This window comes from Corticium candelabrum, chromosome 1, assembly GCF_963422355.1.
Source record: "Corticium candelabrum chromosome 1, ooCorCand1.1, whole genome shotgun sequence".
Lineage (NCBI taxonomy): Eukaryota > Metazoa > Porifera > Homoscleromorpha > Homosclerophorida > Plakinidae > Corticium > Corticium candelabrum.
Genome location: NC_085085.1, coordinates 4,302,675 through 4,323,074, shown reverse-complemented (window position 1 = coordinate 4,323,074; position 20,400 = coordinate 4,302,675). Strand labels below are relative to the sequence as shown.

General features: G+C 39.4%; 3 protein-coding genes across 3 annotated transcripts; 2 read left to right on the top strand and 1 right to left on the bottom strand.

Annotated features, from left to right (window-relative positions):
- The first annotated feature begins 7,077 nt into the window (after nt 1-7,077).
- On the top strand, nt 7,078-8,412 carry LOC134180248 (loricrin-like). Its single transcript, XM_062647391.1, has one exon. It carries the CDS (start codon nt 7,258-7,260, stop codon nt 8,410-8,412), a length of 1,155 nt encoding a protein of 384 aa, XP_062503375.1. The 5' UTR covers nt 7,078-7,257.
- A 3,315-nt stretch (nt 8,413-11,727) lies between these two features.
- Nucleotides 11,728-14,452, bottom strand: LOC134190271 (uncharacterized). Its single transcript, XM_062658729.1, has 3 exons — nt 14,293-14,452; nt 13,113-14,081; nt 11,728-13,054 (listed from the first exon to the last, which is right to left on the bottom strand). Exons 1-3 carry the CDS (start codon nt 14,408-14,410, stop codon nt 11,850-11,852), a joined length of 2,292 nt encoding a protein of 763 aa, XP_062514713.1. The 5' UTR covers nt 14,411-14,452; the 3' UTR covers nt 11,728-11,849.
- Nucleotides 14,453-14,713: 261 nt separating this feature from the next.
- On the top strand, nt 14,714-17,385 carry LOC134193026 (uncharacterized). The gene is made up of 5 exons (XM_062661811.1): nt 14,714-14,833; nt 16,765-16,858; nt 16,916-16,995; nt 17,055-17,152; nt 17,212-17,385. Exons 2-5 carry the CDS (start codon nt 16,775-16,777, stop codon nt 17,259-17,261), a joined length of 312 nt encoding a protein of 103 aa, XP_062517795.1. The 5' UTR covers nt 14,714-14,833; nt 16,765-16,774; the 3' UTR covers nt 17,262-17,385.
- The last annotated feature ends 3,015 nt before the right edge of the window (nt 17,386-20,400 follow it).

Sequence of the window (20,400 nt, the reverse complement as noted above, 5' to 3'; positions counted from 1 at the left end):
TCTCTCTCTCTCTCTCTCTCTCTCTCTCTCTCTCTCTCTCTCTCTCTCTCTCTCTCTCTCTCTCTCTCTCTCTCTCTCTCTCTCTCTCTCATCTCTCTCTCTCTCTCTCTCTCTCTCTCTCTCTCTCTCTCTCTCTCTCTCTCTCTCTCTCTCTCTCTCTCTCTCTCTCTCTCTCTCTCTCTCTCTCTCCTCTCTTATTAACAATACTTCTCATCAAATACAGAAACGGTAGCATACATATAGGCTAAAGTGAAATAACTACAGGTAAGAAAACTACGATAACTCTAGGTTCTAATCTCTCTATATATACATATATAATCGCTTTGTAAATCGATATCACGTTACATAGATTAATTAATATTACATTTTGGAAGCCAATTGGCGTCTAAATTCCGAATACTCGTAGCGGCAAGTTCTTAACTAACTTAGTTCTACAATGCAAATACACAGATAGGGACACTATACTGCGTGTATTCTTTGAACATAATGCTTCAAGTTTTCACAAGTTAAACAGAGCCCTCCAGATGGAATGAAAACTATTATTACGATTTGTCCAATTTCTGAGCGAAGAGCGCTTTATGCCGCAGGGAAACTCCCAGCCTTCGGGACAAGTACTGTATGATGACCGCGGTCCCAATATATCTGCATGTTTGCTGACAATTCGTGTTGATCTTGTGACAGCTAGGCTACCGTTGATCAGTCGAGTAGCTAGGAATTGAGAGACAACATGACAGAAGTTGCCCCAAAAGTTTGTTTGATGCACAGTTAATTGTTGATGATGTGTAGTTACACAAGTTTGACTCCGTCTTGGCGGCGGTACCGCGCCTACTGGATATACAAAGCGATGCCCGCGAGCATGCGTGCAATTTCCCGCCGGGCTTGCGTAGTACTCGTCCGCATAGTTTCCGTTGGCGCCACGAGAGCTGTGATTTCGCCCACCCTCCCTCCTGTCCTCGTAGAAGTCATATAAACTATACATGAAAGACGGGGGACACAGTCTGGTTTGGAGAGCCCTGTCCTTCAAGCACTAAAGTGAGGATCGAGTGTAGAGGGCTTCGAATTTTGCCGGGCTCCGCCCATTTGTTGCCGTCTGTCTTCCTCTCAGGCAGCGTGGCATCAGGCAGATATGATACTCGTCCAGTCAAGGCAAGGAGTCAACTGGTTTTTTCTATTCTCTAATCGCGGCTTTGGTTTGTACACCGAGGCTATTGTATATCATGTATATTATATAAGAAATGACTCGCTACTAGACATAATAATAATAGTGAGTAACAAGCTCAGTAACTCGAGATCTAGCTACCGTACATCATTCGCTGTTCGTGAGTCTGCATAGGTGTGTGTGGATGTTCGTGTGTGTCAGTGCTGTCCAGAACGATAGCTGTTGTACCGCGTGCGCTGATTGCACCGGTGCTATTTTACAGCCTGCGCATGCTCAGCCACTATTCGCGCGACATCCGGAGTGCAGAAATTGCTCACTCTTTCAGGTATCATTATGTTGATCGTACTTGGTTTTTTGCATACGTCTCTAGGGTCTCTAGGGTCACTCAAATTTCTTACCTCTCTTTGACGACGATAGATTTCAAACAACGAGCTACAGTTGCAGCTCTAGGGAAGCGACACTATCTCGATCACTACAGCAATTTCAGCACGTACACAATTTTAGCGCGCTGGCATGGTTTACACTAAGATTTTCTAAGTTTAATTTGCGCACGCGAGAACAATTTCACAAGGTTGTGTAACCATGCAGATTATCTCAGCACGCGGCAATGATAGATACTCTTTTAGACTCTCTCCGCCCTCGTCATTTCCCGAATTGTCAATCCTCTGCACACTCGACCCGAGGGATGAGAGAGACTGGGTTGAGTTGAATCGGCGCTAGAAGGACGAGACTAGAGAGACTGGGTCGAGTCTATGGCTCCGACGTGTTGAAAATGCCTCACTTACAGGACCACTGTCTAAATGCAGCAGCTGATGGGAGGGCAAATGTAACATGTTTGTAGTGTTGACGCTGTCAGACTCTTGACCAGTCTCGCTGCGCTTTTGTCATTCCCGGATGTGCAATCTCGCTGCGCCTTCGTAATTTTTCAACATCCGGGAATGACGAAAGCGTGGCGACACTGGTCACGAGTCTATAATCGCCCTAGAGAATGAAAATTGTAGTGACTGTTTTATAGAAGAAAAGAGGAATGCCAGTCTCATAGTTGTCAGTAGTGACTCTGAGGCTTGTCAATTGAATCAGAGACAGAAAGTTGATTTACAAGGTTTTGATGCTTGTTCGTTAGCTTGTTGATTGAGTGCCATGTTTTAGGCAATCGCCATAGATTGTCGCAGAGAGATGAACGTGACAAAAATTTTTATTTTCCTGCTGCATGGTCACAAGACTTTGACCTCAAGGCTTTGAACTCTAGTTACTAGATCTAGTTGGAAGACAACTACAAGCCACAAGTTACAGTACCAATTGCATTAAACAGAATTGGAACCGTCACATTGTGATTGTTGTCAGAATGATGATATTCCACCGAAGTTGGACAGTTTATTTTATAATAATCTATAGATATTCAACTCCAAAGTCAACAGATTTTTCAAGGTTAATTTACTTCTACGGTTTGAATTGTTCTTGCCTTGTTGAGTGATTGTATTGCAGACCTATCATCTAACTCACATCTCAATGACAGATTTTACTCCGCAAACTGTGTATCTGCATGACATTTCTTCTGGATTTGAGTATCAAAGGCAACTTGGTAGCAGTGGTGCCTTGAGATGCAGACACTATGTATCTTTAACATTAGATACTGATACTGTGTCCATACAGAAGAGTTTTTTGGCCAGTCTATCTATAACTGTTTAGTAATGAGATGCTACCTCGTAGGAGGTAAATATACACTTAAAGTCTTCATTCCTGTAAACTAATCTTGTCTTGTGGGGAGCCAGGTTTTCTTCAAGATACATGGTTATGGTAGTGGTATGGTGTCAAGATGTGACAATCCTAATGCCATATGTATTCTTGACAGCTATATCATGAAAACTCTGAAAGACTCGATCTCTGATGAAGGTTTGTATGATAGATTAGAAATTATCTGTAGAATAAAGTCATTTAAATATCACTGCTTCCTATTTTAATCTGCCATTCAATTTTACTCTCTGTAACAATTGAACTGCATCCATATATAGATCACTCGTTGATTGCTCTAATGACCGGTTTTCATACTTTTATTATGAGCAAGAAGGTATATCCATTGCTGGGCAGATATATTGGCCATATCAGATAGGCTGCATAATGTTATCAGCCGCAGAAAGAAATCTGTTGTTAGAGATAATTAACAGAAAGCCATTGAAGAACAGTTGCCAGTGAGATGTACATAAATTACAGGATTACCATATTGGTATACTAAAGTGTATTCTCAACCGGTTAATGGTGTAAACGGTCTATCACGTACCTCTAATGCTAAAAAGAAACAGAGACAAACTCCATTACATTGAAAACAAAGTACCATTATAGACTTTTGTTGCAGTAGAAGGTTGAGGCTTGTAAATTGTAGACTCATTAGATCATTAGATTTATTATATGACTTGTCATAATTTGTATGTGCTGATTACATCTGTTAGATTAAGGCATTGGATTGTCGCTTGCTGCAGTTGGAAGTGCCTGATACATTTGAAAGATGGTCTAGAAATTTTCATGAGGCTCCATCATGGAACGGTTAGTGAAAATTGTGTGTTATAGCTCTTAATTGCCAAAACTCTATATTCTATTAACATGAGTGTATGATAAATTGGTTACTGGTACATGCAGCGGTGTCGCAAGGTTGCAGTACCTTGTGTGTGTGTGTGTGTGTGTGTGTGTGTGTGTGTGTGTGTGTGTGTGTGTGTGTGTGCGTGTGTGTGTGCGTGTGTGTTTGTGCGTGTGTGTGTGTTTGTTTGTGAGTGTGTTTGTTTGTTTGTGTGCATGTGCGTGCATGCGTGTGTGTTTGTTTGTTTGTTTGTGTGTGTGTGTTTGTGTGTGTGTGTGTGTGTGTGTGTGTGCGCGCATGCGTGAATGGACACAAAGAAAGAATGCCAGACTACGTAGTATCCCGAAGTCAACATTATTTGGATGGTTGCCTCAATCTCTCTCTGATGGAGTCCAATAAGAGATGTAGAGATATCAATTGACGAGAAGAGACTTTAAAGAGATTGAAGTATCATAAAATAGGAATGGTATGACGTGGCTGTGAGGTCATGCAAGAGCGGCATGGAGTGCCTTAATTGTGTCATGATGATTGGAGAGATTGAGAGATTGGGGTTGTGCACATGTGGTAGTCAGTGATGTGATGTTTGAGGTGTGGTCCAGGACCTTCAGAAGACAAAGTGATAAGGCGAGACATAAGTGTATGAAAGAATGAAAGAAAGAAACCTGTATAGGAGCAACACGGGGCAATGTACCAAATGGTTAGTTCCCGAGTGATGGTTACAGGTTAGAATTTTAGCAATTGCAATATTCCACCATCCGACTTGTTACTTCTGGGAGGCAAGCGTGACCTTGTGACGGTCGTAGATAGTAGATAAATACATTTATAATGTTGCCATCATCAATTGTGGATATGCAATAGTGAAGGTTGCGTTTGTTTGCTTTAGCTGTGTGTGTGCGTGCGTGTGCGTGCGTGTGCGTGTGTGTGTGTGTGTGTGTGTGTGTGTGTGTGTGTGTGTGTGTTGCTGTAGCTCAATTGGTTAGAGAGTGCATTTAGAAAATGAAAACATTCGGGACTTTAATTTCCTAAGGCGCGAAACTTACAGACAATTGCTTGTCTCGACTCAGGAGTATAAAATAGTACCTGATCATTGACTGGGGTAGACATACCGATGGCTTGGCAGCAACATGCAGCAAACGGCACTTGTGGGTCTTGGTGTCTACTGCCAGACCTGCGCCATTGTCAGTGCACCTCCCGACTCCGGCGAAGCTCCAGGTGGATTGTAGCCTTGGCCCTAAGCCTCCGCGTAGCGCATGGAGGCTCTGTTTCAAGAGGCGGTGCATGGGAGCTATTTCTGCAACTCACGTTAAGGTTAACGTTGAATGACGTGGAGGGCTTAAAATTATGCTGTGTGTGTGTGTGTGTGTGTGTGTGTGTGTGTGTGTGTGTGTGTGTGTGTGTGTGTGTGTGTGTGTGTAGTGGCGTTGCCAGGCAAGTTTCCATGTTGCCCCTCGTCTTTCTTTTATGGGCGTTGCATTCTCCCCTTTGTTATTATTTATGAAAAATAAATTCTCGGTATTAGAAGTTAATACTAAAATGTTTGACTGTGTTTTAACGTTCTGACGTTCTTGAGACCTTTTGGATAACATTTTTGGTAATCTGCATGTCGTTCATTATCATATCTGGACATATTGAGACACAAAGACATCAATATTCATGATATGCTTCTGGCTTGAAAGGAAATTAACGCTTTCTTCAAATCCCTGCATGGCTACGTGAACCGCTCCTGCTGTGTGTAACCCTAACCCCAAGATATATTACTAAAACTGACGTACTCAAAAGAAAATTTGTCTGCTGTAATACCATGCACCTATACCTATATCTAGACTATCCAAACCCAGCCGGTACAGTGTGAGCAACCAGTTATAGTTAATTAACTCAATAATAATATTACCAGTTATAGCTAATTAACTCAATAATACATGTCTTGGCATGTGGTGTCTAGTCACGTTCACGTGACCTTGTACCTCATGACGTATTTGAATCCTTGCACGGTACACCTATATTATACATTACCAAGCTAAAATACGAGGATTTAGCTTCTTTATTCTAATCAAAGTGTCACATTTTGCGTGATTTGATCAATGAATAACAACCAAATTTAAAATTTATTTCAAAATTTAAAATTTAAATTACTTAATCTTATCAATCCTAATGAACTTGTTTATTAATCAAAACTTCTTTCAATCAAGATTTGGTAAAACCATATGTCTTAGGATTTCCTAAAAAAATGTTTAAAGGTGTACTAAACATGCGCAATGGGAAGACCATTGAAACGACATTGCTCCATTGTTGCTATAGACTGCTGACGCACTAAGCCGTCAAGAACAACCGAACACGTAGCAATATAGGAATCAGAGGGTCGCGAACTTACATGACCGACAGTCTGAGTTAAAAGATCTAGAGGGGCTTGCACATTCTGGAAACCTTTCTGGACACGCCTCGGATACACACGCAATTGTGTCATACATCCGTTGTATTACGTCATATAAGCATTACTAAGTCATTTAACCTCGTAACAACTGCGTGTTTGGTCACTTTTGACTATCTTCTTGCCTGTCCTAGCTGTGCGACTCGGCTCTTTTGCTAAGGCCTCCAACTTGAACACTGGGCGTCCATATACCGGACTACACAAAGATGACATATTCAATAAGCAGGGTCGAACGTCTCCCAGCTGTCTGCTTTGTGTGGTCAGTTGCGTTGCTAATCTACGTTCACATTACTCTTGTCCGTGCTACTTGCAGAGGAAACTTTGAACTTACAGCGACTGCCACCTATTCAGTACTAGCTGATGGAAGTCATCAGCAAGACTATGATCACAACTTGAACTGCACTTGGCTTCTACGAGCACCTACAGGAAGTACTCTAGGTCTAGAGTTCACTTCCTTCTCGCTGGAAACCGCAGACCCCAAGACAGGAAAGTGTTACGATTACGTAGAGATTATAGATGGTATGGACTCGTCTGATTCGTTGGGACGCTACTGTGGTCTACTGGCTGGACGTATCTCTCGACCGTTCGTGTCAACCAAGTCTACAATGCTGCTCAAGTTTTACACAGACAAAGCTATCTCTGCTCAAGGTTTTACGGCGAGGTACCGGGCAGAAGCTGTGCCAATCAAAGAACCGAGAATACTTGCGACTAATACAAAAGATCGTCATCTAGAAGCTGCCGGAAAAATTTTATTAGATGGAGAAGTAGTTGTGGGAAGAAACAAAGTACCGTTGTTGGCCACTCTCCAACAGCTGAATCAATCCATAGCTAGTTGTCAAAATCAACAAACAATTGATGACACACTTAATCGCATCACCCAACTCGAAAAATCAGTCAAGGCACTCGTGTTTGCTTTGGGACAGCCTAGCTTGAGTAATACGTCTATACTTCATCCCAAATGCTCCGGTAATTGCAGCGGTAACGGTATTTGTACCTTCCAGTACAACTCAACTGCTGCTGAATGGATACCGGCTTGCTCCTGCTACCCCGGATATCTTAGACCCACCTGTTCGTCAAGAGTGCAGACGTTGGAAGGCGATGGAAGCGACGGCACCAAAATTATTTCTAAAACAGAATTTTACAACTTGTGTTGCTCTTTCAGGTAGCGCCGTCACAGACTCTACCGTAATTGCAATTAACTACGTTGTGCCTTGGTTAAAAGACGGAGATGAAATTCTAGTTATTCAAATGCAAGGGCAGACTGCCGGTATGTATGAGTTCAATAGAGTTCAAAAGGTTTTCCGTTCGACACTTCATCTCACACACCCACTTGTGCACAACTACTCAACATCTATCAAGACAAGAGCACAAGTAGTCAAAGTACCCAACTACTCTGAATTTAGAATCAAGAAGAACGGAAAACTTGTGGCACAAGACTGGAACGGTACGAGCGGTGGAATAGTAGCCATTAGAGCTAAGACGTTTACTCTTGACGAGGGAGGATCCATTGATGTTGACGGAAAAGGTTTTCGTGGTGGCCCAAAAAGAGATGGCGGCGGATACTGGAGTGGAGCTACAGGAGAGTCGTGGCAAGATACAGGATTTCCTAGAAAAGATAAAAATGGTAGAAATGCCGGAGGAGGTGGATCATCTTACTGTTACTGTCTTTACATAGCAGGAGGAGGAAGTTATGGTTCAGTAGGCTTATTTTCTAAGGGGACACCGACATGTAGTCGTGGCGTGCATGGCCAGCTCGGTGCTGTGTACGGCAACTCTAGTCTGACAAAACTTTTTCTGGGTTCTGGAGGAGGAGGAGGTTGCTCTTATTATACATCAAGCAGCAGCGTTATGGGATATGGCAAATGTGTTCCAAATTCTGGCTCGAATGGTGGAGGCATTATTTACATCGGTGCTGCAACGGCAACTCTACATGGCACACTAACATCAGCAGGAAATAATAACATCGCAAAAGCAACTGGCAATTGTCGTCAAACCGTCGGTGGACCAGGTAGTGGTGGTTCTATATTACTGCGTGCCACAACGTTGACTCTAGATGCTGCAACTGGTGTTTTCAATATTAGTGGAGGAGGCCGTGTCCAAATCTACAGCACCAGCTACACTGGAACAGGTGGTAGTGGAAGAGCTCGAGTAGATTACGAGACTCTGAACGAATATCCACACCATAGTGCCAGTGCAAAGACAATACAGTCTTCATTTCCAGAAATAGAATATTGGGGAAGTGTGGTGCCCTAGTTGATCAGGACAATGGAGTGAGTCAAACTGGAAAAAAATTGCTTCTGTAAACAATAATAAACTCTTGACAAGAACAAGCTTATTTAGCGTTTGACCTTATAGTGCATGTCACTTCATTTATTTTCTGTTTGTTTGTTTTGTTTGGCTGCTCTGACCGCATTCTTCTTATTTCATATTGTATTGGTGTGTAATTTAAGTAACATGTTTGAGTATACTACGTTTGCAACATGAATGAACCTGTATAGAGAAGACTGCAGCTGCAACCCAATTCCATTATCTATACAGAATTCTTTTATTATACGTCACCAATATTGAACCGACTTAATATTTTAGTTTATTGTAACACATTTACGAGAGCACTTCCTTGTTTATAATTTAAGCTGCACTTTGCAGCAGTCTTGCCCTTTTGTCCGGGTTAACAGGAAATTGAAAGGAAACTATGCGACACATGTAAATAAATGCAAACTGTCTTTATCGGTATTGCGGCTTTACAATAGTGTAATATCGCATCTACTAAAGTTGACCTAATTATATTGATGCTTTCTCATAACTTGAAATTTTTTATTAATTGCGTCTTGAGCGCATGCGCAGCAAAATCAGATTGAATGCTCTGTTCGCCCGTCTGTCTGTCTCACATTTTGGCTTGTACGAGAGTGGCAACAATATTAGTAACAGGTTCTACACTCAAAACATTGGTATTAATAAAATTGATTCTGCTAGTTGAAAGTTACTGAAGGTAAACCTAATAGTTTAATTAACGAATACGTCGATTTGCTAGGTACCTGTTCCAGGTAAGCCAACTTGACAAGTTTAGCTAGATCACGAGTAAACGCTTTTTGACCTTTTAACCATTTGCAATGTCAAAAGACATTGACAATGGTTAAGATATGATAAGACATGCATTTCTAAAGCAGGCACCCTCCCTAACGTAGCGGATGGACAAGCCAAGCTGCTCCCATCCGCTAACATCAGCTACCTCGTCGGCCTGAATCCCGTAGAAATGCGACTTCTTGACGTCAGCCACGATGTTCGCTGCTAATTCTTCGCCCATACAATACAGTAGTTCATTCTGTACCGTCTTGGACATATATGTCGCATTCTTTGGGCTTGAATCAGCATGCCGTCGCAAGACGTCATCTCCACATGCTACGGCAAACCAGTAACGGCAAGGAAATTTCCCTGAGGTTCACTTTCAGTTGAACTCAAGTCGTCGCGGTGACCCCGAAGAGCCAATCCCTGGCGACCTGCAAACTCTAGACAGCGGAGGATCGAAAGGAGTATGGATCGATTCTTCTCTATTCGTCTCTGAGATCTACAACTGATGTTGAAATCTATTCGTTGTTTTGGATCGAAAGAGGTAGTGAGGAATCTTCTCATATTCTCAGCAGCGTCTTCATGATTCTCGAGACAATCGTGACATTTTGCATCTTGCGATAACTTCTTGAAGTTACGGTAGATTTCGGTGACCATATTCTGTGCTCTTACAGAAGCCTGTCGATGTTTTGTAGGAAACAAAACATATGCCCTGCAGAATACACCAGCTTCTTCAAGGTCTCCGTTGGCGTCGCTGAACATGACCAGTGGTACTTGTCGAATATGGCCTTCTGCAAGAATCGCTTTGAAAAACCGGACGATTTCCTGCGATCCACAACGGACGTAGCTGGAAGTTCAATTGATACTTCTGGCTGTCTGTTGCTAATTACAAACAGCTTGTTCTCATCTGAACAAGTGAGTCCAGCTAGACCATCATTGACAAGCTCATTATAACGGGAAACAATGCCCTTGGTGCTAACGTGACCCGACTCTATTTGTTTACTCGAAGATAGGCCGTATTGGCCGTCACCGACAGCAACTGGACCAGAAGAAACGGGCGCCGTTTAGGCGGATTGGGAACACGAGGCTGCCTCTTCTGATATTTGTCTCTTTGCAAAAAACTGGCAACACTAAGCTGTTCTGACCGTCGTTTGGCAGGACGTAACGACATCGCGTTCACGTACAATAATTTGTAGCACCAAGCTGAGAAAGAGGAGAAACAACGTGCTGTAACTCATTCAGCTAATCAGCTTTATGATTCGGATATACCCGGATTGGAGCCTCGTGATACTGAACAATGTGCGCAAAAGGTATTAAATATATAAAGTACATCAAGGATTGGCGTTGTTTGCGTTCAGCCAACAACCAGAGTTGACTTCTATATTTACCGCATACAGTAAATGAAGTTGTCCTTTCGTGCTAAGTACACCTACTGTAAACATAGTATGATACTGCGTCTAGAGACATAGGACTTAGTCTGCCTGAAGGGGTGACGCGCGCCCCTCGCCCCCATGCCTGTATCCGCCCCTACCAAGATGAGTCACTCTAGACTATATTTGTGGACACTCAATGCGTTATTAGCAAGTGACGTATTAGTTCTAGAGAGTGAACTTCCAGTTCTACTGCGTGTCAGTGTTGTACTTCTAGTTCTACTACGCGTCAGTGATGCAGAGGAAGTCCGTGGCAAAGGTCCAGGTGTGTACGTAATTAATTAACATTATACCACATCCGGACATGTCATAGTTAATCTAAAGTCAGACTTGCTACACACACATGCACGTGCACTTTTTCAGCGAAGATCTTGTGAGAGACGCGGAGATCCTGTTTGCTGGCTCACGCAGAGAACGGGAAAATCCAACGAAACTATTAGCAAGTCGATAGGCACTCACATGTATCACGTAAGTGATCAACGGGGAAAGGGAAGATCCTGTGAGCGAAACGAGGATCCAAACTGGCAAGCCAACGCACTCAGGTTTCGTGATTAATCTAGATCGTCGAGTTGTCAAGTCGTCGAGAACCCAGTGAGCGGCTTCGAAAACGAGGAATATTTCACGAAACTGCACTACAAGTCGGCAGGTGCATGCGACTTTATTATGTCACACGCGTGCAGAGAAAGGCGTGGCGAACCGCTTCTCAAATTCCACAATAAAAATGTCGTCCCAACATCGTCGGAACGTGCTAGCGCCAAAGGGATAGTCAAAGACCACGTATAGGCACGCGAGATGATATAACAATGTGGCATTTTATGGAAGCATTCATAGCTACTAGCCCAAATGAAAATCGGAATTAATATTAACTATCGTTGCCATCTCTAATTAGCGAGTGCTAGCACACTCCCAAACAATCGCTTTTTATATCAATCATACCACGTTAGATAGATTAATTAATTTCACATCTTGAAAGCTAGCAAAATGGAGTCTGAGTTCGGAATACGTAGCGTCAAGTCCCTAATTAATTTAGTTTTACCTTCAGAGGGTTTATGCGTCACACTGAGCAAGGAAATGCAAATACACAAGTTGTGACACTATATTGTATTCTTCGATATATATTGCTCCAAGTGTTTTCACAAGTGAATTAGCTAATGAACAGACATACTAAGTGTTTTGAATGCATTGTGTATACATTTACAGTCCAGTGTTCACACGAGAGCTGGAATCAGTAGAGATGATTGGTTTGATTTTATTCTTCTTCAGATCAAGGTTAGTGACAGTGCTGTTTATGAATGATATTTTTGACAGTCGAGAACTGTTGAGAATGACAAGAGACGTGATATTGACATTCTTGAATGACAAGGTTCTGGACGTAGGGAAGCTGCCAGTCATATTGATTGCAGACAAGTCAACTAGATCCATCACTTCTGAATGGAAATCAAACAAATTCATGTTGACTGCAGACAAGTTACCTATATCCATATGTTTTGAACTGAAATTGAACAAATTCATGTTGTCTGCAGACAAATTGGTGAGATTCAGCATTCCTGAACGGAAATTAGACAAATTCAAGTGGACTGCAGACAAGTTGGATAGATCCATAACGTTTGAACGGAAATTAAGCAAGCTCATGTTGACTGCAGAAAAGTTGGCTATATCCAAAGACCATATACGGAAATTAAGCAGATTTATGTCGGTTGCAGACCAGTTGGCTAGATTCCCCGATTGTAAACTGAAAAAATTGAACAAATTCATGTTGACTGCAGACACGTTGACTATATCCAAGACGCTTGAAGACACGTTGAACAAAGTCACGTTGACTGCAGACAAGTTGACAAAACCCATATAAGGTGATCTAACATTCATCAAATTCATGTTGACCGCAGACAAGTTGGCTGAATCTAAAATGTCTACACTGGAATTGAACAAATTCATGTTGACTGCAGAGAAGTTGACTAAATTCATGTATTTTGAAAAGATATTGAACAAAGTCAGGTTACTTGAAGACGAATTAACTAGATCTAAAGAGTTTGAACTAACATTTGATAAAGTCATGTTAACTGCAGACGAGTTAACTAGCTTTACAAACGGTGCACTGACATTGAACAAAGCCATTTTAGTAGCAGACGAGTTAGATAGACTCATATAGTGTGCACTGACTTGGGAAATCGTTATGTTTCTTGCAGACAAGTAGAATAAGAAAATGTTGCCTGAGCTAACATTCGACAATGCCATTTTGTTTGTAGACACGTTCTTCAAAGTAATAGAGTATGATGAAGTGACATTGGAAAATGTTGACGTCGTTGCAAAAATATTTGCAAAATGAACACTTTTATGCTTACCGTACATCACCATATTGGTAAAGCTGCGATTAGCAATGCCCTGACGATAATAATAGCCTATACAATAAATTTTAGTAACACGACGAAGGCTTGAATACGCGTGCATGTAACTTACGAGATATTTCAATAAGTGCAGAAGTTGATTGTCTTGCACAACCGTTTACAGCAACGCAAGTGTAGTTTCCAGCAAGAGCACGCAACGTTCTCAGTAATTGTAGTCCATGTTTGTTGTAGAGAAATCGTGGGTGATCTCTGCTAACAAGTGTTCCATTGTAATAGAAAACAATTGTTCCTCTATCTGCTTCACATGGAATAAGCAATTGTCTATAAGATGGCGGGCATTTGTTGGATGCAGGTAAGAACAGTCCCTTGCGACTAGTTGCATTCATTACTTTGACGGCTGTAAGAATGGCTGCAGAACGGTGGACTAGTGACTTTGAAGGAAGACTTGAAGCATCGATCAGCAAATTAGCTGTAGAAAGACTTTTGTTGTTGACTGCTTGTTGTAATTCTGACATACTGTCTAAAACTTTTGATAAATCTTGTGGGCTTAACAGAGTAGACAACTTGATGACGTTCAGACTTTCCAATACTTGAATTGCGTTGAGACGTCTAGCCCAGTCTTGATTGTTTCTGTATCGATCAGCAGCACGCACTGCAATCTTTGTAAATCTTTTCCGCTTCAACAATGAAAGATAGTTAGTACAAGGTGAATCCTCAAATGGCTCGTTTTCGTTGATAAAGAATGACATATTTTTGGGCTGAACAATGATTTTTGGTAAAACATCCTTGCACTTTACGATAATCTTTATTTGTGCTCTAACAGACACGTTTGCAGATGAGCTGACAACTTTGCAAGAATATAATCCGATATGCTTCTTCTCTACAGCGGAAATGCGCAATCTGCCGTTAGGTGTGATTGCCACATTAGCGGTGGAGGAAACTGGAGTCTTCCTGTCAGGTCCGAACCAAGTGAACAATGGATCGGATAATCCGCGAGCGATGCATTGTATCAGTGCTGGCTCTCCCTCTTCAACTTCTACTAGTGATGGGGATGTGAAAACCTCTACTTTCGTAGGTAAATCTGCAATTCAGATACAACGATTAAACGTGAGAAAATTATCAGCACATGTGTGTATGTATATCGAATGTCTGTCAGAGACCCATCATGCCTTTTAGACTAACTGCATGTGTCTCTTCTGTTGTAGTGAAGTCTAAGTTTTTCTAGCAATTAATAAGACACTGAATATGCACGTTACGTGTCCGCATAGATACTTTCCTTGTATATCGATTACCTTGATTTCGTTCAGAAGCGGATTGTTCAGATTGCCTAGTCTGCCTAAGTTCTGTAGAAATTGACTGTGTGCTTTGAAATGACAAGCTTAGCAGTAAGAAACAGACGAGCCACTTCATAGCTGCTGCAGAGACGAGAGTAAAAAGACAAATGCGGTCCGATGTACTCTGCACTCTGATCTCGCACATACATATGACGTTGTCACGTCGGCCAATCACTCGCGTTGACACTTGAGTAAGTACGAGGGCCGGTTCGTGCCACCTGCGCTGTCACATCTTACGTCATCAAACATCTGTTCACGCGTCACGGGGACGTCATCAAACGCTGGTCCTACTGTACGAGGCTAGCGGCGCTGTTCTGATCGTTGGTAGGTCAATGCACACGTTACAACCGCGATTTTGACATAAACGAAGTTTTGTCTCTTTGCGCACCTTCCGAGCAGCAACCTGCACTGATTTATTCAAAAGGCCGCCAGTTTTCAACGTCGTCTGCGCAACGTTGTTTTCTAGGCACAAATCGACTTCAAATAAATTGGATGACAGGTAATGTGATTTATAATTACTATGCTTTGTGGTTAAACATGAATTTTTAATTGTTTTGAAATTTGGTGCATGGATCTACATACATTACCTGTCAATATTTACATTATTGCATGCACTGCATACATCAAATTGTGTACTATATTTGCAAGTTTATTTGCTGTGCACAATTAAATATTATGCAATTAATAATACAATTACAAAAATGCAAAGTACTCGGGTATTTAATTAATTAATTCTATTTCACAACTACTACTAGCTACTGCCATGTTAATTTTATTTATTAACAGATAACACTAGACAATTAGAATGACCGCATATGATATGTACGCAATATTTATTAATTAAGCGTAATCTAGTTGGTATAAAACTACATGAAATAATCTCTACACGTTTCAATATTCATTACAAATTCTAGAGTTTTAAATGCAAACAACATAATAATTACTATACTTACTCAAGATGTATACAAGTAGTATAGATGGATGATGACGACATATTCATAACTCTGCTTAGCTATTATTGAGGCAATCCAGATTCAGAGCTACCATTGGTTTATTTAAATTAAGTTAATTATGTTAATGGCTCTTAGTTGGTGGTATGAGTACTGTGTTGTTGACACGTACAGTACAGGTATACAGCTTATATGCATCTTGATTCATATCTACAGTCAATATTGAACGATATATGCAGTCAATATTGTGATTGACATATGCAGTCAATATTGATTGATTGATACGGTCAATATTGATAAATTGATACAGTTGATATTGATTGATATACACAGTCAATATTGATTGATATACACAGTCAATATGCAGTCAATAGTGATTGATATACACAGTCAATATTTATTGATATATACAGTCAATATTGTTTGATATATACAGTCAATATTGATTGGTATATGCAGTCAATATTGATTGATATATACAGTCAATATTTATTGATGTATGCAGTCAACAGTGATTGATATACACAGTCAGTAGTGATTGATATACACAGTCAGTAGTGATTGATATACACAGTCAATATTCATTGATATATGCAGTCAATAGTGATTGATATACACAGTCAGTAGTGATTGATATACACAGTCAATATTTATTGATATATACAGTCAATATTTATTGATATATACAGTCAATATTGATATATATATATATATATACAGTCAACATTTATTGATGTATGCAGTCAATATTTATTGATATATACAGTCAATAGTGATTGATATGCACAGTCAATAGTGATTGATATACACAGTCAGTAGTGATTGATATACACAGTCAATAGCGATTGATATACACAGTCAGTAGTGATTGATATACACAGTCAATATTTATTGATATATACAGTCAATATTTATTGATATATACAGTCAATATTGATTGATATATACAGTCAATAGTGATTGATATACACAGTCAATATTTATTGATATTCACAGTCAATATTGATTGGTATATGCAGTCAATATTGATTGATATATACAGTCAATATTTATTGATATATACAGTCAATATTGATTGATATACGCAGTCAGTAGTGATTGATATACACAGTCAATATTTATTGATATATACAGTCAATATTTATTGATATATATATATATATATATATATATATATATATATATATATATATATATATATATATATATATACAGTCAACATTTATTGATGTATGCAGTCAATATTTATTGATATATACAGTCAATAGTGATTGATATACACAGTCAATATTTATTGATATATGCAGTCAATAGTAATTGATATACACAGTCAGTAGTGATTGATATACACAGTCAATATTTATTGATATATACAGTCAATATTTATTGATATATTTACTGAAACATAATTTGCATGTACCAGCGTGTTGCAATTTCAATTGTGCTGCCATGACAGTGATGTGGCTGTGTATTGTTTTAGAGATACTGTCATGATGCTATGTGCAGTTACTGACCCAAATGGTGTTCAGGAGAGACGTGGTAGGAAATTGAAGCGCCGTGTATACAGGAATAAAGTACTGTGATCCACTTTATTCTTTTGTATTGATCAGTGATTAGTTGGTAACTTGCAGGGACCCAATTACCTGTGGCATATGGACGGTTACGACAAATTAAAACCATATGGTTTTGCTTGTCATGCTTGCATTGATGGGTAGGTGCTCTACTGATTATCAAACAGCACTGTTTCATTGAGTATTTCTTACTACTAAGATTTTCTCGTCGAATTCTGTGGTTGCATGTTGCTATAACTAACAATCAACCTGATGTTATTGCTGGGTACTTTCTTGCTTGCATTGAAGCTCTTGGAGGTACGTAGCCTCTTGATACCTAACTGAGCATCCTAATACCAATACCTTTTATGTACTAGGTTGCCCTAAGATTATAAGAGCAGATGGAACTGTTGCTTCTTTACGATGAGTGTTCTGACATGATTGCAAAGATGAGTTTTCTGGCGAAAAGCATTCATGTATGGACCATCAACTGCCAATCAGGTTAATGGCATTGTTCAAAGTTAAGCACTTCATCTGTGCTTATGACATTGAATTATGTTTATTAGAGGATAGAGGCATGGTGGGGCAACTGAAAAAATGGAGCACAGTGGTGGACTGATTTTTAAGGTGAGAATCTATTCATAATCACTTACATGTTGAATATTGAATCTGAGATATCATCAGGACTTACAGAGTCAGGAACTCTGATGGTTCCAACACCATGCAGCTTGATTGCCTGAGATATTGTTTCATGTCAGTACTTCAAAGAGAACTCGATGCGATAGCACGAGAATGGAATGCTAATCAAACAAGACCATTGCAGTGTGCTGAAGCAGCAGGTGAGATTCCTGACATTTTGTACTTTGCACCTGAAGCTGAAGGTAAGTTGTCATTGCTAGTAATGTGACTGAATGTGTACTTGTAAACTTATCTCTATTGTTTATTAATGTAGGAGTAAATAGACACAGGTTTCCTGTTTCCATTGAATCCCTGGAAGCTGCAGAGGCCTACGTTAAAAAGAAGCCTGAAAAGTGTGCAAAGAGACAGAACTTCGTTTAGACTGTGTTGAGCTTGCATTCTACTGTACAACTTCCCATGCTACTGTTCACTTTATCTCTATGTTACTTTGACATACACCGATGACAATTATATTTATCGCTGTAAAAGTGGTTTGAGAAGGCACATAAATTGCCTTCAGAAATATATGTCTCAAAATCATAGAAAAGGAATTGACTTATAGACAAGTAGACAAAAAATCATGTACACATGCCATACTGTCCAACAAGGTCAATACCATCACCAGAAGACACCAGTCATCAAGACCAAACACATAATACAACGATCAATATAATTTTCTCATTAGCCTGACAAATGTCAGATTAAATTTAATTTTGCCCGGCCATTGCTAAACTTAATCGGCCATTCTGATTCAGTATATGACATCAGTAACTATTTATAAAAAAAGAACTGCACAGATTTGTAAAAATATCTATTTCTAATGTACACCTTCTGTTTAATTAATTATTGTTAATATTAATACAGTCAGGATCCCACGACTGCTTGTCTTGATCAGTAGCTCAAAATTAATGGGCCAAAAGAAGAAGTTATATATCTACTGTATTTCAGCCAGTAAACTAACTTTCAATTAGCAATTTTAAAAGCTGTATTACTAACTAAGCAATTGACAAAGATTGCTCAGTAGTGTGAGAGTAGTGTGGTCTATTGATACGGGCCAATTACTATTTTTTGTCAGCCAATGGCCGATGGCATTGGCCATTTCAAATCAATGATCAATTGGTTATATTGATTACTGTTTAAATACAGTTACTTTTTGCCATTTTGCAAAAAAGCAACAAATAGACAAACAAACAGGCAGACAGGAGGATATACCGTTACAATGATACAAGACTTGTTTTCTCACAAAGCTTATAAAGTCCAATTACGATATGCAGACACCATAGGAAAGCACTATTAAATGAAGTCATTTAATAGCACGTGACTATACTAACAGGAATAGTGTACAAGACATCTCCTTTAGTGTCCCTGATAAAAGTGTACTGTACTCTGCACTTTTTAATTTTCCAGATTCTGAAAGTCACAATTGGACTTTAATACGTCAAATGTATTTAGTCTCCATTAATTAACAAATTGCTTGAATAGCTGCTTCAACATCTGCAATAGGGACTTCAGCACTAGGTTGTCGCCTTCGTAGTCCAAGTTTGACTAGACTTCTCTTTACTTGATCTAGTGTCAAGATCAGAGCATGGCATTGTTCCAAGACAGAACAAATCTGAGAATTAGTATAGCCCAGCTGAAAATAAGCCGCTAGTGCTTCCTCTTCTGACAGATCTTGATGTAAGGCAGGAGAATCAACCACTGCAGGTCCTGCTTCATCCATCCTCTAGACTCTCTAAAGCTTGTAACAAACAAAAATATACGTACCATATATATATATATATATATATATATATATATATATATATATATATATCAATAAATATTGACTGTGTATATAATAAATATTGACTGTATATATCAATCAATATTGACTGTATGTATCAATAAATATTGACTGTGTATATCAATAAATATTGACTGTATATATCAATCAATATTGACTGTATATATTAATAAATATTGACTGTATATATCAATAAATATTGACTGTATACATTAATAAATATTGACTGCATATATCAATAAATATTGACTGTATATATCAATAAATATTGACTGTATATATCAATCAATATTGACTGTATATATCAATAAATATTGACTGTGTATATCAATAAATATTGACTGCATATATCAATCAAGATGCATATAAGATGTATACCTGTACCGTACGTGTCAACAGCACAGTACTGATACCACCAACTGACAGCCGTTAACATAATTAACTTAATTTAAATTAAACCAATGGTAGTTCTAAATCTGGATTGCCTCAATAATAGCTAAGCAGAGTTATGAATATGTCGTCATCATCCATCTATACTACTTGTATACATCTTGAGTAAGTATAGTAATTATTATGTAGTTTGCGTTTCAATATAATAGCTGTGATATATGAAAATATAGCACCATTGACAGGCAGACAGACAGACAGACAGACAGACAGACAGACAGACAGACAGACAGACAGACAGACAGACAGACAAACAGAAAGACAGACAGACAGGCAGGCAGATGTAGCTTGCAAACTTTACCTTTTTTGTCTTTTGTTGGTATGTATTACAGTTTGATGTTTGAAATATATGTATTGACAGACAGACAAACAGACAGACAGTTGTAGGTAAGTGTTTCAGTTTGCTGTAATGTTAGCTTTTCAATGAACATTATAGTCTAGCTGTATTACTGTTGTTCTTCGAAGGATTGTGTCATAGTTTGATGTAAGAAATAGATGATAACAGACCAACCGACAGACAGACAGACTGATATATGTCTGCATGTCCACACACATAATTCGATCTCTACTGTGTGGGCTGAATATGTCTAAGTAGGTTACACCTGAATCACATGTTAGAGGTGCAAGATCAATATGTTGACTCTAGGGGCAGATCTGG